General features: G+C 39.4%; 1 protein-coding gene across 3 annotated transcripts in view; it reads left to right on the top strand.

Moving 5' to 3' along the window:
- Magi3 (membrane associated guanylate kinase, WW and PDZ domain containing 3) overlaps window positions 1–26,378 on the top strand; it is a 226,531-nt gene that overhangs the window by 181,426 nt on the left and 18,727 nt on the right. For 2 of the 3 annotated variants that reach the window (XM_028755657.1, XM_028755659.1), the window contains exons 9-16: window positions 200–388; window positions 2,999–3,604; window positions 5,182–5,213; window positions 7,302–7,458; window positions 10,251–10,342; window positions 13,036–13,228; window positions 18,355–18,537; window positions 24,291–24,476. In XM_028755657.1, the coding sequence (XP_028611490.1) occupies window positions 200–388; window positions 2,999–3,604; window positions 5,182–5,213; window positions 7,302–7,458; window positions 10,251–10,342; window positions 13,036–13,228; window positions 18,355–18,537; window positions 24,291–24,476 (1,638 nt within the window). The remainder of the gene's footprint in view (window positions 1–199; window positions 389–2,998; window positions 3,605–5,181; window positions 5,214–7,301; window positions 7,459–10,250; window positions 10,343–13,035; window positions 13,229–18,354; window positions 18,538–24,290; window positions 24,477–26,378) is intronic. The other variant, XM_028755658.1, reaches the window with a different exon arrangement.

Genomic DNA, 26,378 nt, shown 5'->3' with positions numbered 1-26,378 from the left:
TTCCCTCACTGCCCCCAAAGATTTAGTTTAACTTAAATTCTAACTGCTCTGTACCTTCAGAGTTTCTGAGATCTCCTTTCCTTTATGGTTTTTATTGTTATTATTTTTACTTAAGTTATACAAATATATTGAAGATTGACTGTATACATTTTATTCAGTGTAATTTTTATTTTTAAATCTGATTCTTATTTTGACCCAGATGTGGAAAGAGCACACTTTACTCGGGACCCCTCCCAACTTAAAGGTGTCCTTGTTCGAGCATCACTGAAAAAAAGCACAATGGGCTTTGGTTTTACCATTATTGGTGGAGATAGGCCTGATGAATTTCTGCAAGTAAAAAATGTGCTCAAAGATGGTCCTGCCGCTCAGGATGGGAAAATTGCACCAGGTAAAATGGTTGTCAGAATTACTAGAAGAAGAGTGGTGATACACTAACAAAATTAGAGCAAAGAGGGATGTGTGTGTGTGTGTGTGTGTATGTGTGTATGAGAGAGAAACAGAGACAGAGAAAATATATATCATTGAAGCTTCAGGTTCCTGTATTAAAATAGTTTGTCCCCAAATTAAATACATTGCTAGTTTGAAGGCTGACTGTTTTTATAATAAGAAACTGTTAGAGAAAACATATTTTTATTAACATTTGGTTTTGTATAATTTTTAGATAATTCTTTGGTTATAAGAAATGGTATTTGAGCCAGGCAGTGGTGGCGCACGCCCTTAATCCCAGCAGAGGGAGGCAGAGGCAGGTGGATTTCTGAGTTCGAGGCCAGCCTGGTCTATAGAGTGAGTTCCAGGACAGCCAGGGCTACGCAGAGAAACCCTGTCTCGAAAACCAAAAAAAAAAAAAAAGATATTTGATAATCATCTTAGAAGATTATTTGATTGTTTGATATAGAGTACTTTAAAAGAATTTTTGTATGTATATGGATATTTTGCCTGTATATATGTATGTGCTTGAGATGCAAAGAAGCCAGATAAGGGGCAATAGATCTCCTGAGAGTGGAGTTAGGAATGGCTGTGAGCTGCCATGTGGATGCTGGGAATTCAACCCAGGTCCTTTGGAAGAGCAGCCAGTACTCTTAAAGGCTGAGCCATCTCTCCAGCCCCAACTATGTAACATTTTTTTTTAACACCATGTCCGCTGGATTTTTGAAGTCTCAGTGCTATAAGAACAAATTAAAACATCTTTATTTGTCAGTAACCTTTTAAATAATTACATGAAATAAAAGCAAATAGATGAGATAATGAAATTTTATTTTATTTTGTTGTTGGATAACTAATTTCAAAAGTCAAGGTACTGCTTAAAAAGATTGCCAACTGTTGAAAAATCTATGGATGATTATATAGAATGAGCATAATATTATAAGAAGACAAAATTAAATCTTATAAGAATTAATCTCACCTTCCAGTATCTTAAAAATACAATCATTGCTTGTCTTGATTTTGTTTTTGCTGCTGCTTTTGCTATTTGAAATCAAACTAAAATAATAATAATCTACAGAAAAAAATCCTAAAATAGGTGATAAGCTAGTGTCATTCTAATCTTCTTTTTAAAAAAATTAGAATGAATTTAAGAGTCATTTGAAAATAACATGTTTATACTAGTAGCCAGTAGAGTTATTTTCTCGCGTGTGCTAAATACCCACACTTTCCTGAGTTTTGAACAGCCACTTTGTAAATGACTCAGAAAGTACACTAACAATTACAATAAAACTTGGAGGATTTTTAAATGATAGACTTGAATTTTGAGATTATTACACTTTGATGTTAAGATAATTAGTAATTTGACATTTAGGAGATGTCTCAGTGTTTAAAAGCACTTGGCTGACCTTTCAGGGAGCCCAGGTTGCTCACTTCCCAGTAGCTGACAATTGTATGTAACTCCAGCTTCAGGGAACCCAACACCCTCTCCTGTCTTCTGTCTCTACTGCACACATGTGATATATACATTGACACAGACACACACTCAGAACAAGTAAATGAGAATATTAAAACAAATCTGTTTTAAAATGTATTTATTTTATGTATATGAGTATACTGCCTTATTTTTTATTAATCATTTTATTTGTTTACATTTCAAATGATATCCCTTTCCCGGTTACCCCTCCACAACCCCCTCCCATCCAGTCCCCCTCTTCCCCTTCCCCCACGGCTCCACAAGGGTGCTCCTCTACCCATTCACCCACTTCTGCCTCACCCCTCTAGCATTCCCCTTTGCTGGGGCATCAAGTCTCCACAGGACCAAGGGCCTCTCCTCCCACTGATGCCAGTTAAGGCCATCCTCTGTACAAATGCAACTGGAGCCAGGGGTTCCTCTGTGTGTACTCTTTGGTTGGTGGTTTAGTCTCTGGGAGCTCTGGGTGGTCTGGTTAGTTGATATTGTTCTTCCTATGGGGTTTCAATCCCCTTCAGCTCCTTCAAGTCCTTCCCCTAGCTCTTCCCTTGGGGTCTCATCCTGCATCTGTATTGGTCAAGTGTTGGTAGAGCCTCTCAGAAGACAGCCATACCAAGCTTCTGTGTGGAAGTACATCTTGCATCAGCAATAGTCTCAGGATTTTGTGTCTGCAGATGGTATGACCACCCTGAATGCATCTCACCTTTTTTTTTTTAAGTTAATTTTTGAGTGCTCTATTGCATGTACACCTGTACACCAGAAAAGGGCATCAGATCACTTTATAGTTGGTCGTGAGTCACCATGTAGGTACTGGGAATTGAACTGAGGACTTCTGGAGTCCAGCTAGTGCTCTTAACTTCTTAGCCATCTCTCCAGGCCCTAAAAATAAATCTTAAAAGATGCAGATATTTGTATATATTCTTTTTAGAGCTCAGTCATAACATTGGACATATATGTATTGCAAATCTCTTTTCAACACGTAAGAACAATTAGAGAGTTTTGGAATTCAAATGTAGTTTCAGAGTTTGTTTTTGCCCTTTCCCTCAACAAAAAGATTAACTTGTTTGGTGGTTTTAATATTTTAACATGATTATATTTTATCAGGTGATGTTATTGTAGACATCAATGGCAACTGTGTCCTTGGTCACACCCATGCAGATGTTGTCCAGATGTTTCAGCTGGTACCTGTCAACCAGTATGTCAACCTTACTTTATGCCGTGGTTATCCACTTCCTGATGACAGTGAAGATCCTGTTGTGGACATTGTTGCTGCTACCCCTGTCATCAATGGACAATCTTTAACAAAGGGAGAGACATGCATGAATACTCAGGACTTTAAACTGGGAACAATGGTTTTGGATCAGAATGGAAAATCAGGACAAATCTTGGCCAGTGATCGTCTCAATGGTCCATCAGATTCAAGTGAACAGAGAGCATCCCTGGCATCATCAGGCAGCTCCCAGCCTGAACTAGTGACTATCCCCCTGATTAAGGGCCCCAAAGGCTTTGGGTTTGCAATTGCTGACAGCCCAACTGGACAGAAGGTGAAAATGATATTGGATAGCCAGTGGTGTCAAGGCCTTCAAAAAGGGGATATCATCAAAGAAATTTACCATCAGAATGTGCAGAATTTAACACATCTCCAAGTCGTAGAAGTCCTAAAGCAGTTCCCAGTAGGTGCAGATGTTCCATTGCTTATCTTAAGAGGAGGTGAGTAACACCCCAGGAGGATTCTTATTACAAGCATCACCTGCTCTTCCAGGTCAGACAGATTTCCCTGTGCATTGTCCTGTGGCTCCGTCTGCGTGTTTCAGCAGCGGTATATTTTTTAGCTCTGTGTTGATTATTGATGGTTTCATTCATGTCCATTATGAATATAATTTCTTTCTCATGATAGTCTTTTTAAAATTTGATATATAATTTTAATGACTAGAGAAAGTCATGGTACTATGCTATATCAAATAAAATACATCCTCTTAATTTCACTCTCTCTGTTGATAACAATAGTAGAAATTGACTTTTTAGCCTGTGGTGTTTCATTGGGAACTCTGTACTACACTAGAGAATTGAAATGCTAACATTTTTGTGTATGAGTAAAACACCAGGGAAGTGTTAACCTGGTGTTAACCATATCTTAAGTTCTATGATCTGTCTGTGTTATTTAAATCTCACAGTGCTTATGTGAAAAAAAATGTGAAATTTTTAATTTTTCAAGGTTTTCAACTGACATGAACTTTTCCTAGACATTATGAATCTAATTTTAAAGACTAACTACAAAGTTGTATTTCAGTAGGCTTTCTTAAGTCCATGCCATTGAATGACTAGTGTTTAGGCTTTCTTTCTTATCACCCTGACTCTAAGTTTTTATATTTGAGATACAACATTACTTTACATCTTAGGAGAAGTTTTCATTATTCTCATTTCTTTGACCCCTTTTGGTGTTTTTCCAAGTGATATAGTACAATATTCTCAGAGCCAGCTTAGAACGCATCTTTGTGATAGGGCTAACAAGGTGGTTCAGTGGGGTTCAGATACTGGCAAGCCAGACAACCCATGCATGCCTATAAGCCTAGCTCAGAAGGGGATGGAGAAGGAAGGATCATGAGGGCTTACTGACCTCCAGCCTACCTGAGAAAATGTGAGCCTCTGGTTCAGGTAGAGACCCTGCCTCTGCCTCAAGGGGACAGGGCAAGAGCAGTAGAGGAAGACATCCAGGAACCTCTTCTGACCTCCATGTGTACACATTACTAACCATCCTGTCTTCCATATCATAAAGTGGATAATTGAAAACCTTTGTAAACATCCTTCTAGTTTGTTTCAGAGGAACTGGAAGAAGTAGCTAAAGCAGATGGCAAGCTACAGTACACACATACATGCACAGACAGACACGCACACTCACACACATACATGTACACACTCACACCTGCACACATAATACACACACTCAAAATAAATAATCAAACACATAAACAGATCTTTAGAGGAAATATCTTTCTGAGTGCTTGAGAGTTTTCTAACAAATATAATACAGGGCCATTGTTTGATATTAGATGTGTTAATGTCAGTTTTCTGCCTCCTGCTTACTATTTCTGTGATTTAAGGAACCTCAACTATTAAATGGTTCTAGCATTTATGCCTCAGGAATATTGTGAAGTTGAAGATAATAGATGTTTCATGCCTGACACATAGGTGATACTAGATAGAATTTAAGTTTCATCATAGACATTATTAATGTTTGGTCTAAGAACATTTTCTGTTTTTAAATTATGGTTTTGTTTTAATCTTAGGTCCTTGTTCACCAACTAAAACTGCCAAAATGGTGAGTACTATGGTGGTCCTCCAGTGCTTTTCTCACACCCTGAACGAGCTGCCTTCTTCCTTTCTGCAGAGCAGCTTCTTGCTATGAAAATGGCTGTGAGAAATCAGAGAGAGGCATATTGCCCTAGACTTAGATCAGAAACCCCAGATGTTGGTAGGAAACTCCCTTTGAAGGCTGTGCTAGACTGGTTAAGGCTGGCTACTGGAAGAACACTAGAGGCCCAGATTACCAATGGCCCTACTCTCAAGGTCGTAAACTGGGCAGTTGAAGAACCTGTGTAAACATCCTTTTAGTTTGTTACAGAGAAGCCAGGGAAGAAGTAGCTGACTATTAGGACAGATAGCAAGCCATCAGTACATCTTGCTGGTACCCAAGGAGACCACACACTAGTTGACCATAATTTCATCGAGATTGTAAATCCCCAGACTTAAATGATCCTGAATTTAAGCAAAATTTTCCAAAATAATTATTACCTTCTGAGCTAAACATTCTTGTATCAAGTGATAAGACGATTGGCTCTGAAACTGTGTCTTCTTTGTTATTCCTTTGAATAACTGAAAAGCCTACTTAAAGATCCATATGGAGAAAATGGACATTAAAATGACTGTGCCAAGTAGCACTATTATTTCGGAAGAAACTCTCCTAGGCGTAACATACATGTGTGGGTACTTACATGGATATAATGACAATTATACTTAAAACCTCAGCTTAGTTGATGATTGTCTTATTTGGAATAGAAAGCTGGTTTCTATGAAAAGCCTTAGGTTTTTAAAGGAAAGAACACAGAGTACTAAATAGGTTAATTCCTTCCAACACACTAAGTCTGCAAACATTTCTGTTGACTGGATCAGGGCATGCAGGGGTGAGACTTGGAATGGGGGTTCATTTAGGGTCTGCTTTGTTATGGTCTCTCTGTTCCATTAGGTTCAGCATGAGCAGAGGTTCTTTCTGTCCCGTCAGTCAAGATTGCACTGTACTTTCTGCATTCCTCTCCTGCCTCTTAGCAACCATTTTAGTTCTGTGTTTCATAGTAAGTTCCCTTGCATGGTGACACTGAAGACAATGATGGAAGGCTCTGGTGACCTTTATGGATGCTGACAGAATCCTAGAGCATGTGGGGGAAGGGGAGGTGACTGTCACCTTGCTGCCATCTCACTGAGTCTAGGTCAGTGAGGGGCTCTCTGTGATGCAGCGCTTGTCCCTGCATTCTAGTCAGCATTAGTAATTATATATGCCTGTGACGATTCCTCTCAACAAAAATCTAGGAGAGCAGAGCTGATCTCAAATGCTCATTTTAGGCTAGTTTTGAAGTTTGTATTTAAATTTGTTATTAAAGAACTCACTTCGGAGCCAGTGAAATGGCTCAGTGATTAAAGTTCTTGCTCTAGCAGCCTGACAACCTGAGTTAGATTGAAGAACCTACAGGGAGGAGAGAGCTGACCTCCTGACAGGAGTCCTCTGACCTCACTCTGTGCACTCACTCACACACCATAAATCATGAGGACAATGATGGTGAGGATGAATAAAATAAAGAAACAACTGCCTGACTGCTTTGGGAAAGTTATATTTGTATTTTGTTTTTTCTTTTCTGACTGACTGGCCAAAATGGATGTTTTCCTAGATGGATTTGCATTGATCAGTAGAGGTTTTGCCATACATCAGGAGGCATAACACTCCAAACCCAGTTTCTTTAAAGGAATATTATCTTAAACATTGTCACTGGGAATTAAAACTGCTGAGTGGGAGGTGGAACTTTCCCCTTGCTTTCTTTAGAAGCTATCTTGTATTTAATTATCTTCATCTCCAAGTCTTTTTGTGTCTTGGTGGTGAAAGGAAAGGATAAGACTGCTTAAACATAAACCAGAGCCCTTCAGTTGAATCATTATAAACTCTTAATAAGTTAAATATGTTTTAACCACACAGACATTGCTGTGTAAGTGAGTCTGTGGACATACAACCAGGCTTCTGTAACTTTGCCACCTATACAGTCTGCTTAGTTAACACCCACAACTTACACCATGGTTCTGCAAAATAGCCAGCCATCTTATTTTTAAAGTACTAAGTAAGGCCCTTTTATTTCCATTTTAGAAAACAGATACAAAGGAAAATTCAGGAAGTTTGGAGACTATAAATGAGCCTATTCCCCAGCCTATGCCTTTTCCGCCCAGCATAATCAGATCAGGATCCCCGAAATTGGATCCTTCTGAAGTCTACCTGAAATCTAAGACTTTGTATGAAGATAAACGTAAGTAGTTGTGAAATATTTCAGAGGAGTGTGTAATAAGATCAATTTGCATTATTTTAAAATTGGAACCCTCCCATCCTTTACAAACATATTGAGATATTATTCCTTCATTCCCATTCTAATGTGATTCTGAGCCTTTACTGAATGTGTTCAATATTCATTCCTTTTTATCAAAACCATGAATTAAGTACAAGCTGTCCACCAGATACCATGTTAGGTAAATTGGAATATAGAGAAAAATAATTAACTGCACCTAGAAATTTTTTTTATTCACTTTACATCCCTCTCACAATCCTTTCTCTCATCCCCCCTCCCTTCTCTTCTGAGCAGGTAGGGGTCCCCCTAGGTATCCCTCCACTCTGGCACATCAAGTCTCTGTGGGGCTAGGTACATCCTCTCCCAGTGAGGTCAGACAAGGCAGCCCAGCTAGAAGAACATATCTCACAGACAGACAGCATCTTTTGGGACAACCCCCAGTCCAGTTGTTCAGGACCCACGTGAAAACCAAGCTGCACATCTGCTACATAATGCATGTAGAAATTTTATTAAATCCAAATGGAACAGACAAATACATGATCGGATAAACATACATAGCACAAGCAGAGTGGTGCAGCAGAAGTGTGCTGGGCTCATAACCCAGGCGATGGGGATCAGAACAGGTACATATAACCTAGCAGGGACAGTGGTAGAAAGTTACACTGGATACTTTGGGATGCAGAGTAGGAAACAGCCATTTTATCAGCATGGAAGGTACATAGCATCAGACAGTGCTTTATACAGGAAACACATGTAAGCCTTCAAGGATGAGATGTTATGAAGAAGACAAAGGGAGGAGCCACTGTACACTGGCTTCCTTGGCCTGTGATCTGCAGTGTGGCTGCAGTGGGCAGGAAAGCCGGAGGAAGAGCGCAACAGATCGTGGACGGCAGAAAAGGAAGCTGAAACTGGGTGAATAAAAGAGAACCTCAGAGTACACTTGGCTGTAGGGAAGATCATGCTAGTTTTGTCTTATAAAGATGTTTCTGCCTGGAGGATGGAGGGTGATCAGTGTGGTATGTAAGAGAAAGCCACAGCAGACTTCTTAAAGGAGTCAACTGGGAAGAGAAGAAAAAGTATACAATTATGAAGTATCCCTTTACACTAATTTAGTTACTGATGATAAATCTTCTCCAAAGTAAAGTTTCAGGATTATTTAGGCTTGAGTTTTAAAAATTTGCTTGTTTCTAAGAAATAGAGAAGGGAGTAAGAACTGCAATTGGGATGTAAGGTGGATAAAAGAAATACATTACCGGGGAAATAGAGCTTTATCTGCATTGTAACAGGAATACACAAGTGGAAATAGTGTGTGTAACTGGCTTGATGTGTATGTAAGTAGTTGTACATCTTTATCTTGGTGCCTGCCTGCCATATTCAGAAAGGAGGGGAGAAAACCAGCTACAAGCCTAGCAAAGCAATAATTTAAACTATGTGTAGAACCTCTTTCTTCAGGCTGTCCATTCATTGTCTGATATATTCTTAATACTGGTATAAACTCTGCAGTGGCTTTGGGCCCACTATAAAACAAATGAGTTTGACTCAAGGATTCTCTTCCTTTTCTTTTTTAAAATTAGTTTATTATTACTGTATGTGTATATATGTGTGACGTGTATGAGTACATACATACCACAGACACATGTGGGTGTCAAGGTCAGAGAACAACTCTATGAAGTTGATTCTCTCCTTCACCTCTTCCACTTCTCCATGAGTCACAGCAAGGGACATACTAAGTCACCTTGTGAGTCTGACTCGTCTAATTCCAGGGCTTTATCTGCTGGGTTTTTGTGTGATGTAGTTGCTGCTGGTAGTTGGACGGACAACCTTGTTCCTCACTCGTGTTGGGCAGCGATTCACCACTTAGCAACCGCCTCTACAACCACCCTAAAGTTCTGGTTCTGGTAGGAAGTACCCACCCAAAGATACTGCTTCCAAAGAATTGCCAGGGAGTTACTCTATACCATGTTTTACTTGCTTTTTATGTAGTTTCTTGACAGTTTCTATATTTTTTCCTTCTTAGTAAATTCATCTTCCTTATGAATAAAGGTAATATTTTCCTAGAGACAGAATCTTAGACATAAAATAGGCTTTTATGAATAAATATTCTCAATGCATCGAGCTCCTTAGGGACAAGATTGTGGGGGTAGGCCTGGCATCTGGGGAGTCAAGCTGGGTTTAAATCTTAGTTCTACCAGTTATTGGAAGACAACAGGTGAGTTATTCAGGCCCTTAGTTTACCAACCTAGAAAATGGGATCATTAGGAGATACACACCCATTTCTCTCTTTTTTTAAAAAAAAAATACTAACATTTTACACATTTAGGTTAAGTAAATAGCTCATATTAAATAGTTTTTCTTAGACAAACCTATTTGCTTATGAGTAAAAATAAGGCATTTTATGGGCTCTCTTTTCATAGGATTTAAAGTACCCTGTTAAAATGTTTGTTAACTTAAATCATTTGCACTTTCAGTTGGCTAATTCTGAAGTTAATGTTGCAATATTGATTGGACAATATTAGAAGCTAGTGGCAGTGTAACACTGAGAGGCTGGAGTGGGGATGGTCATCTAATCTGCCTTGACAGAGTTTTGTTTAGCTTTTGAAACAGAAATTTCCATAAGCTCTCAACATGTATTTTCACATATCAGATGTTCTGGGATTATAGTTTTTGAATGCTCTATAATATTTTTCTATCAAATACTGGGCTTTATTTCAATGTTTTTAAAATAAATTAAATTCACATATTCTTATTTTCCTTAGCACCAAACACCAAAGATCTGGATGTCTTTCTTCGGAAACAAGAATCAGGGTTTGGCTTCAGGGTACTGGGAGGAGATGGACCTGACCAGTCTGTAAGTGCACACTGTGGGACAGTGATGGTCCTGGGGCTTTGGGTTGGGTTGGGTTGGGTTGGGTTGGGTTGGGTTGGGTTGGGTTGGGGGTTGGGTTTTTTGAGACAGTGTCACATTATGTGGCCTCTGGCCTGGAACTACCCGTGCAGACCAGGCTGGCCTCAGAGACACAGAGAGCATCCAGCCACTGCCTCTCTTTCTGGAATTAAATGTGTGACCATCACACCCAACTCACTGTTCTAGTTAATATTCTTGAATGGAGATTTAGTGGAATATAGGTTGTGTTTGTTACTTTTTATTACTGTGATAAGGTACCATGATCTAGGCAACTGAGAAAGAAGAATTGATTTGGCATGTAGTTCCCAAGGGAGAGTCTATAATGGCAGGAAGTCATGGAGCAGGTGGCCAGAGCAGGAAGCTGAGAGATCACATTTGCATTTACATGCAGGAAGCAGAGAGCAAACAGGAAGTGGGGCATGACTATAAATTCTCAAAATCCACTCCCAGTGATGCACTTCTTCTTACAAAGCTCCACAGGTACCATAACTTTCCTGAAAAGTGCCATCACTAGGGACCAAGTGTTCAGAGAGGGAGGCCGGGGGGAGACATGGCTCACCAGACCACTGCAGTGGCAGTTTTTGTTTTGTTTCCCTCCCCACTTAACTTTACTAAGTTTTTTTTCCTTTAATAAATAATCTTACTGATGTAAATACTATATTTCTAAGTCTGTCATTGTCTCTTAAATTAACATAGTGTGACATAACCTTAAAAACCATATATTAACAGATCTCTGAGTTCTAGCCCAGCCTGGTCTATAGAGCTAGTTCCAGGACATCCAAGCTATGCAGAGAAACTCGGCCTCAGAAAAACAAACAAACAAAAAAACCAAACAAACAAATCATATATTTAAAACTGAGCATTTAGCTCAAAACATCAATTAATTTTCTTCTGTTCTTTGTAAGTAAACAAAGCTTATTTGGAACTAGAATTGCAACTCAGTGATAGATCTGTATGTGTCTAGCAGGCATGGGGCTCTGATTTTGATTCCTAGTATCATAGAAAAAGCTTATTTGAACTAATTCTGTCTGCCTTTACTAGACAGAGTCTAAGGCATTTTCCTTATCTCAGAAGCCTGTAGTTCAGTGTCTGCTTTACACAATAGCTTGTCTTCAGACTGCTCCATAGAAAGCTGGCACAGGGCTTAACATTTTGCCTGTTGTTTTCTTGTTAGCTCTGGCATTAGCAAAATATAAAATAATTAAAATTCTAGAAGATGCAAGGGATATATTTATAAAGCATTTAAAGTCCAGAATTTTATGTGGATTAATTTAGAAAACAAACAGTGAGATTTGGTTTTACATTTTGCCTTAGTGTTGAATGTCAGAGAAGTAATACAATCTAGAGTTTAAGAACATGTGTATTTGTTACATATAATATAGAAGTCCTGCTTTGTTGCTCTTAGGAATTTAGTCCTTTAAATGTGAAAGGCTTCTATTTCTAAGTGCTGTATAATATTTGTAATAAAATAGCTTACAATGACATTGATCATTGGAAACTTAGAACTTAAGGCCCATTGCTGTCACAAAGCAAATGTCAGATACTTTGGTTTTGATAGCATAAGAATTTTTTATTGCTTTTTATTTTATCGATAGTCACTTAGACAATTTAAGAATTTATCTTCAATAACTTGTGAACAACCTTTCTCTTCTAAACATCAATGTTAGTAGTTGTAAAAGTACCCTAAAATTACAGGGTTCTAGAATCTGACATTAGGCTAGAACAAAGAAGTAATTTCAGGCAGGAATCTAAATCTTAGGCTAGAACAAGGAAGTAGGCTTCAGTTATGAAAAGGACTTTGGGCTAGGAGTGGGAAGTTGGCTCAGATACTTTGGTCATCCTGATAAAGCCCTTAGAAACAGTGTTCACGGAATTTTATTGCCTCGCTTGTTCTTTGATTACTTGTGTTTATTGTCTTGCTTGTTCCTTGACTATTTGCATCTATTGTATTGCTAGTTCTTCAACTTAGAACTGACCTTAATACTTGCATGTAATTAAAATGGTATAAAAGCAAAAAGGAGGAGGTGGGATGGGATAGGGGTTCTAGGGAGGGGAAATGGGGAAAGGGGATGACATCTGTATTGTAAATAAATAAAGTATCCAATAAAAAATTTTTTTAAAAAAATTACAGAGTTCTAATTGCTGGAGAACAGAATGAACTGGGTCCAGCAGGCACAGGGCTCTGACCCATACAATGACCCATAACCTCCATGTGTCCTCTGACATTTTAGGAACAAGAAATATTTTTTGTGTATATGGCCCAAACTTGTATTATTGACCGTGGTATATACGAGAGAATCATAAGAATGACCCTGGTGGCGTGAACAATGATGTGTAGAACATCCCCCTACCCCTCCACTCTGCTTTTAAGCATGTCTGTCTGTTTTGTCACACTGTAGTGGTGGAGAAGTTGGGGGTGCTTTTTAAGTTCTTAAGCAACTTTGTGTTTTCCTTGGACTCAACCCTGGCGATCTAGAATTACAGAACACAGTGTGGGTATTTGAAGTACCACTTTGGAGCAGATGTATTTTCTGAAATATCACCTTTCTGAAGTATGCCTTTTCATAGATTAGGTCTTTAACTCTAAAGTTGATCTTAGTGAACTGTATACCAATCTATACTGTACTATCTTACAGATATATATTGGGGCCATCATTCCCCTGGGAGCAGCTGAAAAGGACGGTAGGCTCCGTGCTGCTGATGAATTGATGTGTATTGATGGTATTCCTGTTAAAGGAAAATCACACAAGCAAGTCTTGGACTTAATGACCACTGCTGCTCGAAATGGCCATGTGTTACTAACTGTCAGGAGGAAGATCTTCTATGGAGGTATGTAAAGGACTTTCAGCACTAAAAATTAGGAATCCACTTGCTCTGGTTTTATGAGGTGTTCTACAATATTCAACAGTGTATATGCTGATACTTTTGGGATAATTCAAAGCAAATTGCAAAAAGCTTTGTAGTGTAAAAGATCCAGAAATAGATTTCCAAAGTAGAAATAAATTTTGGTCTGCTATATTAAGTTATATTATCATATTAATCAATTTTACCAATATATTACTGTAAATGGGAGTATCAGTTTAATTTTAAATAAATAAATAGTTATTTTATCATATTAAGATAGCCCCTACCTAAATATATCAAAAGGCTTGATTGTGATGAAATCCCAAATATTCATAGATAATAGGATGTTTCTCTTTAGAAAATTTCGGTATAGGGCCAGGAAAGATAACTTAGCCAGTAAGGTTCTTACCCTTACAGGCATGAGGACCTGTGTTTGTTCTATCTCCATAGCCCCATAAAAAGCCAGACATGGTGCCATGATTTATAATCCTATTGTTGGGGAGGCAGAGAGGGAAGATCCTAGGACTTGCTGGCAAGCTAGTCTGGGCTAGTTGGTGAGCTCCAGGCCAGTGGAAGACCCTGACATACAAAGTTGTCCTCCAGCCTCCATTTGTGCCCACACCAGTACATGTGCATGTGTACTAAAAAAGCAAGTGTTGGTATAATATAATCTAATATTGTTGGAGCTTATTATGTATCAGATGCATCAGTTATTTTCTTTGGACCCCCAGACTCTATAGTGTAATTATTATCATATACAGTCATTGACAGAAAGGTTCACAGGCAGTAGTAATAGGTCTAGGTTTAAAACTTTTAATTGCAGAGCCCACCATCTAAACCATGACAATCAAATATGTACAGATCTTGTAGTTTCTTATCGACACCTTTGTGAATACTGAATAGGATGATTTATTGAAAGCAGGGTAGCCCTGGCTAGCCTGGAACTCACTATGTAGACCAGGCTAGCCAACACAGAGATCTATCCCCCTCTGCCACCATGTCCTGCTGTAGAGGATTTTATAAGTGAATTCTTGCCGAGAGAGAGGGGAGGGAGTGTGTTTTGTAGCACAAGAAATTAAGCCTTATGAAGAGATGGAGCTATTTACTATCATCTCTCACTCTAGCACCTAGGAGAAAGTCTGCCTGACAAGTAGATATCAGTAAATGTTAATTAACTTGAGCACTAATATCACTTGCCTTCTTTTGGTATTGGGGATTGAACCTCATGCTGAACACGTGTTAAGTCCCTGGTCTGTCCCTGAGCTAGATTGCAGCAATGTGACAAAAGACCTGCCAGTGCAGCTTCATCTACGTCTTCATGCAGTTTTGCTTCTTCACATTGGTTGTGCTGAGTTAGTAAAAACCTGAAAAGTTTCACAAGGAACACGCCATGAAGTTTTCTAGTTAATTTGATATTATTAGAGACCTAGCTAATTAATTCCAATAGGAAAAGAATCCCTACCCTTGTTTGCTCAGTAATAACTGGATGTTGGTATATTATTATGTTTAGATTCTAAACCATGTTCTTTTTTTATTGGATATTTTATTTATTTACATTTCAGATGTCATCCCCTTTCCCCATTTCCCCTCTCTAGAAATACCCTACCCATTCCCCCTCCTCCTTTTTGCTTTTATACCATTTTAATTACATGCAAGTATTAAGGTCAGTTCTAAGTTGAGGAACTAGCAATACAGTAGTAGATGCAAATAGTCAAGGAACAAGCAAGACAATAAACACAAGTAGTCAAAGAACAAGCGAGGCAATAAAATTCCGTGTTTCTAAGGAATTATCAGGATGACCAAAGTATCTGAGCCAACTTCCCTCTCTAGCCCAGAGTCCTTTTCATAACTGAAGCTTACTTCCTTGTTCTAGCCTAAGATTTAGATTCCTGACTGAAATTAGTTCTTTGTTCTAGCCCAAGATTGAGATTTCTGCCTGAGATTACTTCTTTGTTCTAGCCTAAGATTTAGACTCCTGCCTAAAATTACTTCTTTGTTCTAGTCTAATGTCATATTCCTGCCAAGCAGCCCACTTCCTTGTCCTTGGCCCATGTCAGATTCTTGCTTAGCAGCCTCAAAAGCTCTTCACCTCTCCCCCTTTTTTATTTCATAAACAAGACTAAGCCTGTCCTAGGTCATTCTAACAAGAATGCCTTCCTTACCCATTATGGAATATGCATTATCATTCTGTCTTAGGTTGGTAAGGCTCTGTGCAGAATCTTACCCATTCTTGGCTTGCAAGCCTGTAACTCTGTGTGGGGGTCCATTTTCAGTTTCAAGCCATGTACTTTGGCTGCTAACATGTTGATGTTGTTAAAGACAAGCTTTAACAAGATGGGCAGGAATAAAAGTATTCCCAGGACAAAAGGGGCTAGCATGGTCAAGCTATATATGCCATTTTTGAAGCTTGACCAAAATAGAAATACTGACCTCAGGCCATGGGTAATTTTCTCAGCAGTATCTGCTATATCAATGCTCAGCAGAGCAGCATTCTTGAAATTCATAAGCTCACTATGCAAAATTAAAACATCCAGAGAGGTGTTAGATTTATGCCAAATATACTGCAAGTGTCTTTGAACTTTTTTCTAATTATAATGACTACCACTGTAAATTTTAGAAGTAACACAACTCCGTTGATATTTAGCATGACACTCGAGATGGCTCCTTACTCTTAAACTCTGAACCTCCTTCCAATAATTTGAATAGAATAAAGAACATCAATCCATTGTTCCAAATGCCTATCTAAATCCTCTTGTATATTCAACATATTAGTAAAATTTTTTGCTAAATGATTAACAAAAGTAGCTGTCTTAATTTCTTGTGTCAAAGTAATTGCAGAAGCAAGCAGTGGTATTCACAGTTAATGCAATTAAAGCTGTTATACCAGCAATAATCAAGCTGACTACCCTCTTGCTTCTACTTAAAGCCTGACACACTTCTTCCAGTACTTGAAAGCTTTTTTCAGAAGACCAAGGTTCTGTGATACTCAAGGCAATAAAACAAAAGCTGGTTATTAGACCTCTGTAACTGACATGCCAGGTTTCAACACACTAACACAATTAGAAAGTGTATAATCAATGCAACTTACATTAAATACTGTAGAAGAAACAAAAGTAATTTTAACTTGACAATTAAAAGAGCCTTAACACATGTACTAACACTTATTTGAAATCCAGATCCTGCCCCAACTTTATCTCTTGCTGACATAACATCACAGAGAACTGCAGGTAACTTCCAAATATGTCTCTGAAAATGTTCAGAACCAGCCTTCCAAATGAAGATTTTTATTTCCAATATTGGATTGATTTCTAGACCAGTACATGATTGAGTCCAAATAACTGGTCACAAAAATACAAGAGTTGTCCGGGCAGTGGTGGTGCATGCCTTTAATCCCAGCACTTGGGAGGCAGAGGCAGGCGGATTTCTGAGTTCGAGCCCAGCCTGGTCTACAGAGTGAGTTCCAGGACAGCCCGGGCTATAAAGAGAAACCCTGTCTCGAAAAAAAAGAAAGAAAAAAATACAAGAGTCATTATAACTTCTCTTTTTGATTCTCTGTTCCACGAGGTCTAAAAATTTGAGGCAAGGCAGCTTGTCCCATCAGGGGTATAGGTAAGCAAAGGTGGGTCGGGAACATATGTCCAATACAGCTTCCCAGTCACCATTGTCAGGGTACTCAGCAAGCTCACAGGTCAGCATCGTTCCTTTTCCTGGCATCAGCACATCCATCACTCTGGCGGCCATCATGCTCCTTCAGCATCCTGCAGAAAAAAACACAAACATGCCCTCTTCCCCATATTAGATACCTACGATCCTGGGCGTGTTAGAGCTCCTTGGAGTCTAGCCTCCTCTGGGTTTTGGAGGATTGGGTGTAGAGCCCTAGGACTGCTCTGGGCACCAGTGTAGACAGGAAGCCTACACCATGTTCTTTTAAAATATGCCTGTGTTCTCATGTCTCTAGGGGGAGGCATGTGCACAGAGAGGACAGCCTTAGAGGGTTATTCCTAAAGCATCATTTTTTTTTTCAGAGTATTACATTGCCCTGGAACTTTTTTACAGACTAGGCTGGCAAGCTCCAGGGATCTTGTCTGTCTCTGGCTCCTCAACATAGTCCAGAAACTTTACTGAGCTGTTTTTTCAGGAGCTAAAATATTCTTAACATCAAGCAAATATAGAGCCAAAGGGACTTTATAAATGTGTCTTTAAGAAATGTAGTACACTAGGATTCTTAGTGATGTCTGACCAAGTTGTCACACAAACAAGCCTTTCCTCTTTTTTTTCCAAGTCAATTAAAGCCCCCACTTTATTCTGTAATTCTTGTATATCATTGAAAAGCAGCAAAAAGGTATAGGCTAACTGCCCTTTGCAGGGGATTCCATTTGACTTTATACCCAGAAGACTATGCCATTCACACGAAAAACTTGTTACATATGGGGTATCATGATGAACTCAGCTGATCTTGTCAACCAAGAAACTTCAGTTATAAAACACCTATATAAGAAACATCCTGTGTAGATAGCAGATGGTTTGGGGCAGCATCTGGGAGCTTTCACCTCCACAGACATCTATGATCATCAGTCCCTGTGCTAAATTATATTACAGTTAATTTCAAAGAAAATTTACTGTGTCACTTCTATCATCTACTTTTGTTAAAACTTTATAACCGTCAAAGAACTGAAGCAATTCTAATAGTTCATTTATTAAAAAATAACTTTTCTTTATTTTTTAGTTTTATTTCTTTACTTATTTATTGTGTGCATGTTGACAACAAATGCCTTCACCAAGTGAGCTAACTCACTGGCTCAACAGTTCTTCTTAACTAATCTTGTAGAGGTTTTGAAGAACTTTCTCGAAAGTGAAATGACATTAGGTCATATGTAGTTTATCTGTTGTGTATTTTAAGTATTTAGGAATCAGATAGACCCTCTGCTGCCTATACCTGTACTTTGATTAGGCCCAATATTCTCAGGGAAGATGGGCAACATACTACATTTCTATTCTTTATGTTATTAGAAGTGAAATTTATTTTATAGACCAGCTCTAAAATACTTACCTAGCGCTTAACTATTTTCTATGCTATTTTCTGTAAATACTAAAACTGATGTTTATTATAGAGAAACAACCCGAGGATGAAAGCCCTCAAGCCTTCTCACAGAACGGATCTCCTCGCCTGAATCGGGCAGAACTTTCAATAAGGTCTGCCCCACAGGAGGCCTATGACGTTATCCTACAGAGGAAAGAAAATGAAGGGTTTGGTTTTGTCATCCTCACCTCTAAAAGCAAGCCGCCACCAGGAGGTAAGGGCTACTGTAGCCTGTTCTCTCCCAGAACATCCAGCTTTCTGGGTTTAGTAAATGAATTAAGACCTGTGTATAAATCGTCTTAGAGATTTATCTTTTTAAATCAGTAAATCTTTAATTCCAAAATCAGACAATCTAAAATCCTTCAGCCTTCAGATTTCTCTGGCATCTCAAATGCTACCAAAACAAAAAACTAAAACAAACAAACAAACAAAAAAACCCTTAGTTTTCACCAATATTGAGGAAATATGTCAGAGATCTAATTTCATGAATTTAGAAAAAGATACAATTTAAAATATTTTAAATAATAATTTTTAAGTTGGGAGGGTACTGATTTTCTAAAGTAGGAATGTATTAAATTCTGAGAGCAGGTGAGAAGGAGTAAAACTGGGAAAAGAAAGTCTCGCCCCAGTTGTGCCTTGGTTATTTCATGTTGTGAACAATACCTGTCCTCCAGCTATGAGACGTTCTTGTTGAATGATGAGTGGCAGGCAGTCCTGCCTTTCACATTGTCTCATCGAAAGGCAGGATTTTATTAGAACCTTTAAAAGTTAATATTTTGAGCCAGTGTTAACAGTTTTGCACCTGAGATGGATGAATGTATATATAAAAGAGGTAATCTAGCAAGCACAGGCTGTTAGGATTCAGCACAGTAAATCTTTGCTTTGTCTTTATGTTTCTAAAAAATAAGAACCCTATGCTTATGAAATGCAATTGAGTATCAGGTAAGAAAGAGTACACTGATATTTCTGTATTGTGCTTATCTACTAACTATTTTTTGTAAGTCAGAACAGTAAAAATCCTTGACCACATAAGAGTATGCTCTTGCCTTTGATGGTGGATTTGATTATTTCTTGGGTAGAAGATCCTATTAAAACTAAATGGTGACTAAGACTTTAGTTAAAAAAAAAAAGTCAAAGAAAACATTTTCAGGAAACTGCAAAAATCTTGCTACAATCAATACATGCATGTAAAAGGAGAAGACACTGTAATGAGGGCGGGTTACTGTAGTATCAGGTTACTGCTCACTCATACTAGTTCTGTTTTCCCAGAGCAGTTGCTATGGTAACACTTGGAACTAGAACTGTCACTGATGCTGTGAAGATAATTATGTAGCCTATGTCAGAACATGAAGCAAGAGATAGTTTTGATGTAGCATCTTTGGAAGTCAGACTTTTAAAAACAAAAAACTATGTGACTTAACTATCAAAGTCATATTGGTCATTTTAATTCCATATAATAATCTAATCCCTGACATTCAGATCAATAAATATAGTAAAAGATTTTTACACTATGTGATAAATGCTAAACGATTTTACATTAAAAATGCTCTATTCCTACTGCTGCAAAAGATAATGAGAATCTAGTGTTCACCATAAAACAAAGCAATATAGGTGAATTCAGTAAGAAGATACATTACTTATATCCTTAAACATTTTCATATTTATTTGTTTATATTAAATCTTTTGTTTTCATTCATTTAAACACTGATATTTTGATGGCTTTGTGTATGTAAATATTTGACTTAATTAAATGATTTCATTAATTTTTTTAGGCTTCATATTCAGACAAACTTTTATTCAAGCCTGTTCTATCTTTAATAGCAGATGGACTTAACATGGGACAGGTTACTTACCCTGCAAGAGCTATGGTTTCCCCTGTAAACTGAGGGCAGTGCTAATGCCCTTGTCTCATTGAGTTTGAGGACTGCAATAAGCATGTAGATCCTGGAGCCCAAGGTAGCTGCTGTGACTTACTGTGATCACTACTGCCCTTGTTATTATCAGCTTACCTAAAACATTGCAACAGGCTCTGGCTTGTAGTTTGAGGGGAGAGGAAGTTCTTTGTGTTTTTGAGATAGCATCTTATCATGTTGTCTAGGCTGTTCCTGAACTTGTAGGCCCAGAGTAGCTGGGACTTGGCTGGGACACACAAGTACCCAGCAACCTTCTCGGTTAGGGAACCTAAGATATGAAAGCCCAGTTCAAATGTAAGACTGAGGCACAAAACTAACTTGTGGCAGGAAAGGAGTGTTTAATGCTCATTAAGTATCAGTGTAAACTTCAATTAGACTCACATGGTGGGCATGTTCTTTATAAATATCCAGTTTTTAGTCGAGGTACAAAATCAGAGTTGGTAATTTCACTTAACTGCTAGTTAATAATGTCACAAGTACTGGGTCCTGGAGCATTCCTTTTAGAACACCACTTGTCTCACTCAGAGAGAAGAACCCTGGGTAAATGTAGATGATAGGCTTCCATTCCCAGAAGCAGACCAGTTAGTGCAGTTAGTGACAAAGCTGTGCCTTATAAGGGAGGAGGCACTGTTGGAAAGGCAGAAAACCTGTCTGTTCCTTTTTATGAACCTTGTCTCAGGACCCTGTTCAACATAGATCACTTTTTTTCTCTGAGGTAAATGTGTCTTTAGTGACACGTGTCCCAAAAAAGAGCTCCTAGTAGCATCTCTGGAAGCAGTTTTGAAATTGTAAGATTCCCTACTGCTGGCATTGTCCAAGATCAGGCAGTCTCGGCCAGCATCCTCACAGTGAGCCTTAGTGCTGAGTGAGCACATGCTTAGAAAAGCCCTGCTTTGGTGAAAGGACATGGCTCACTTTACTTTGCCAGTCCTGCAGCCGTGTTACTGTTACTCTTGTCATACGCTTTTCAGTTTTGCTTGCAAAGGGTTTATTTCAAAAGGAAGGACATTTCCAGTTACTGTCTTTTCTTTTACTGAAAATAAATGAAGAGTACTAACCTGATCTGAGGAACTGGATATGCCAGACTGAGATAGGTGGAGTCCAGGGATGAATTAGATACATATGGGAAAGGTGGTATCAGGGCAGATGTCCATAGAATATATACTAATAAAAATAAGGCAAGACCTGACACTGTGTGAACTTTGAGGAAATACCAGAACAGACTTCCCATGTGACCTTTCAGGGTTCTGTTGGTGGCTCTGCTCCAAGTGTTAAGACATTACAAATCTGACCACTTCCATCACCCAGACAAGCTCTGTGGGAAGTTGCATACCACCATTCTGCAGTGCTTTGCTTTTGCTCTACCCACATACTCATGCCCAAAGGGAACCACTGAGATTTCAGAGATTGATTTTGTTTGGTGCTTTACTAAGTCTGAACAAACCTTGCAGTGTGCCAAGTTGCTGAGTGATTTCTTCTCAGAAGATTTTGAATGAACACTATGTATAAGTAAATCTTTTCTAAGAAGTAGAACTAAGGTATTGATTTAGGATATCACAACAGGGCCACCATATAATTCGCCACATGTTTCTAATGTGCTACCTGTTATACTCATGGGTTATAATTCACTAATAGTTTAGTGAATTAGCTCAGAATGTTTGGTGTAGGACATGGCCCATACTACACTGACATTTTTCTAATTATTCTGTTTGTAAGGGAAATGGACTCCTAAGTCCTTGATTTCATTTTGTGCTAAAAGCACTTGTTTCTGACATTAATTGTCTCCCATTTAAAAATAAAATCTATGACTGTAAGTCGAGAACATAAACCATGACCAAGAATAATTTTTCTAGTCCAATTGAAAATCTATTAAATATCTATAGGACACTCCCAGCTATGATTCAGAAATACTAGTAAGTAGTGTTTTACTTGGGAAATTAAACCTAATTCACAGTGCCATCTAAAAATACTGTCACTGTTCATATCAGTCAGTAGTCATGAAGGATCCATGGGTATTGACCTTGGCTAGGAAACGCTCAGAGAATGTAAATGTAGATTTGCTTCCTAGTACAAATGCCATTGATTGCACATTGGATGTTACCTTGTTTGACAAGAAGCCCTGAATGTCTAGGGACTTGTCTTAAGCTGTGGCAACAACACAGTACTGCCCTCCCTCAATCAGTCTGTAAGGCCCTTATACACTAAGCCAGAGCTGCAGTAGCATGCCTGAAGCCCTGCATGCTAACAAGGTAGTCACAACTCCATGCAATGAGGAGAACCAAATAGTCTTAACACTAAATATTCAGCCTTTACTCTCATGTAGCTTTTGAATTTTAAAAAGATCTAAAGACACAAATTAATTTTTATGCCAATGTGTCTATGTGTTGGCAGGATGCATGTGTGTGTGTGTGTGTGTGTGTGTGTGTGTGTGTGTGTGTGTAGGCTAGAGGACAACCTGAGAGGTGATCCTCAGGAGCACAGTCCACTTCCTTTCACCCAGGGTCTCTCATTGGTCTGGAGATCACCAGCTAGACTAGGCTGGCTGGCTACCTAGCCCTAGGGATTCTACTGTCTTGAATCCCTAACACTGGGATTTTAATCATGTACCCCTATCCCCACTTTTATGTAGATTCTGGGAACTGAATGGAGGTCTGTCTGCTTAAAAGGCATTCTACTAACTGAGCCTTCTTCCCAGCCCACAAATTAGTTTTTGTATAGAAGTATAATTCATTTTAGAGATCATTTATTTTCATTGTACCTGGACTTCTAACCAGTTACCAAGTCTTATTCATGAAATGACTTGTATTTGTTAAAAGATTCCTCTTGAGACTCACCGCCCTTTCAGCAAAGCCAAAGGATCTTATTTCTAAAATAGCTTGTACACATACACACAAAGTAAAAAACCAAAAAACTGATACAGCTGAGGTAGCTAAGAGTGGCCTTAGCTAGGAAAATGATATAAACAGAGGAAAAACACACAAGATTGAGGTCTGGGTGGAGACAGCTGAGTAACAGGAGACCACACTGGAACCAGAATGTGCAGTAAGCCTGATAAGATACACATCTCCCCAAATCAGATACCAGGAGGAAAAGCCAGCAGGAGTTTGGTGTGAGATTGAGGATTCCAGAGCAAACTGTATGAAAGAGGCTTTGCTGCATATTTGGCCTTGTGCTTAAGGAAGGTGAAAGAAGGGTGAAAGATGACTCGGAGGGTGAGAGCACTTGTTGCTCTTGCAGAGGACCTGGGATCAATTCCCAGTACCCACATGGCAGTACACAACTGTCTGTAACTCTAGTTCTGGGCCCTGGAACCCTCTTCTGAACTCCAGGGCACCAAACATATGTATGGTATGCATACATACATGTAGGCAAAACATCTATCACATAAGTAAATCTGAAAAGAAAAAGATGAAAGACTTTTCACAGGAACATCTGAAGGACACATGTGGAACTAATATCAACACTGGAGTGCTCTAAGTACCCTTTAGAGAGCTGTGATGTGCCCTGTGGTACTTACCCAAGAGCCCTCAAACCTCAGGAGCACCCCCTCCCTGCCTTCTGCAGAGAAAGAGCCTGTCAGACCTAGCCCAGCCCAGCTTTCTGGGACTGTCATCTTGTGCTCATGTTTTCTCTTCCCTACTCATTCTGGCCCTTTCCTTCCTTCATTACACCTTCACTGTGGTTGATGCCATTTAACGCTCACGCTCACACACCCTCTCCCTCCCCCCACCCTTTCCCTCTCTCCCCACTGTCCTAGTAAAGCTTTTAAGGGCAAAATAAAAAGGTTAAAAAGATTAGTGGCTTTAAAAACCAAACAAACTGGAATAAGGTTTCTAGTAAATGGAAAACAGCAACAAGCTTCTATCTATGGTTACAACCACATTACGAAGTTTCTATGTGGTCAGTGGGAGGGGTGGACAGGATAATTGTGCCTTTTTCCCTTTGTTTTTGAAGCCTTTTCTTTGATATTAGTATGCAAACTTTCAAATAATGATAAGGGCAAATCCATCACTAGCAGGTATCTAAACTGGAAAACTTGGGGTTCTTGCCACAGTTATTCCTCATAAAATTGGCCGGGTCATAGACGGAAGTCCAGCTGATCGTTGTGGAAGACTGAAAGTTGGAGATCACATCTCTGCGGTGAATGGGCAGTCCATTGTTGACCTATCCCATGATAATATTGTTCAGCTCATCAAAGATGCTGGAGTCACCGTCACGCTGACAGTGGTTGCTGAAGAAGGTGAGGAAAAGGCCACCCTTCCCAAGATGATGTCTTAGTGTGTCTCAGTTACTGTTCTTTTGTCACTGTTGTATTGCTGTGAACAGACATCATGACCCAGGCAGAGTATAAAGGGATTTACTTAATAGGAGGCTTACTTATAGCTTCCGAGGGATAGACAACGACCATAATGGCGGGGAGCAGCGGCAGGCAGGCAGGCAAGCACTGGAGCAGTGGCTGAGGGCTTAGACCTGAGGTATAAGCTGCAGGCAGAGAGACAGGGAGAGTGGGCCTTAGTTTGGGCTTTCAAAGCCTCAAACAGGGCCATACCTACTCCAGCAAGAATTCACCTCCTAATTCTTCACAAATAGTTCCACTAACTAGGAACCAAACATTCAAACGTATGAATCTAGGGGGCCATTCTCATTCAAACCACCACACAGTACAATCCCAGAGTGTGTGAGAGCTGTTTATATGTTCTACAGAGCATATCATTCTTTACCTTTTCCACATCAGATCTTAAAAGACAATTTATTATAAAGTTGTCAATGGCGCAAAAGAAAATTTAGCTGGTGAATGATGGCCATTTATTTGTGTCAAGAAGCAGGCATCCAGAACTGAAAATTGGTGATACCTTTTAGATCTTATGTCTCAGCTTGAGTGTGAGGAGATCCTCTAGAGAGTTCAAAGGGTGTGGCTGTTGGCAGCACAGCTGGTATGTCAGATCTGTGCATGTGTGACCTTCTTTGGGAGTGGAGGTTTGTTCTGGGCAGCTGCTGTATGAACAGGAATGGAGTGTGTAGGAATGGCTCCTAAATGCAGTGTAGAACACACACTGGCAGCCCGGGATAGTGTCTCACCTCACTTTAAAGATGCCTTCCAGTCGGGCAGTGGTGGTGCACGCCTTTAATCTCAGCACTTGGGAGGCAGAGTTCGAGGCCAGCCTGGTCTACAGAATGAGTTCCAGGACAGCCAGGGCTACATAGAGAAACCCTGTCTCGAAAAACAAAACAAAACAAACAAAAAAGATGCCTTTCAGTCACTAAGAATTTCTAACAAGGAACTTTTTGAACCTCCTGTGTTCTTTGTTTATTATTTACTAAGTGACCACTATTTAACACTTATCTATCCTGACTTTGTACTGATAATGAGAAGAAAAAGGCAGAGTTATGAAAGTCCATTCCTCATAAAATTTCCTCAGACCTTGGGAGTGTGGCTCAGCGGTAGAACATTTGCCTAGTACACACAGACCCTGGGTTGGGTCACCAGTACTGCTGAGAGGAGAGAGCACTTAAGGTCCCTCATACTTTTTTATTCATATTACAGTTTTCCTCTGGTCCTAAGGTCAATTTCCAGGTGTTTTATAACTCCCACCCCCACAGCATGGTGCTGTGTTGTCAAGTCTGGTCTCACTCAGTCTCCTGAGCTCAGTGATCCTCCCCCTCAGCCTCCCAGAACAACAACTATGCCCAGGTGCAATCTCTCCACATATTTCCTCTTTTTTGTTCCTACTGGATTACTCTTACGTTTTACCTTTAAGGTACTGTGTAAGTCTTTTCTGTCTGAGGTACTGTGGTGAGAGTTCTCTCCTTAACATTTATTTTGTGACTCAGATGTCACAAGTCAGTGCCAGCATGCCATTGCAGAGTTGTGTGTGCAGTTCTGTGCTCATGCTGTCATGCAATGGTACTGACGGGTAGAGGAATTCGAGCCAGTACAAGACCAGCAGACTGCAGGCCACCTCGGGCTGGTAGTGTTGTAACAAACGTAAACGTTTTCTGTGAGACAGAAAGCTCTTCCTGACTGCTTGTTCTCACTGTCCTTAATGTGCTGCTGCTGCTGCTGCTGCTGACCACAGAGCACCCGGAATGACCTGGGACAGTTTGGGTGGAGGACAAAAGTTTTCCAAAGATATCTCTGGTT

This window comes from Grammomys surdaster, unplaced genomic scaffold (assembly GCF_004785775.1).
Source record: "Grammomys surdaster isolate TR1022 unplaced genomic scaffold, NIH_TR_1.0 126071, whole genome shotgun sequence".
Taxonomy (NCBI): domain Eukaryota; kingdom Metazoa; phylum Chordata; class Mammalia; order Rodentia; family Muridae; genus Grammomys; species Grammomys surdaster.
The sequence above is the reverse complement of the archived record's forward strand: the minus strand, read 5'-3'. Positions and strand labels throughout refer to the sequence as shown.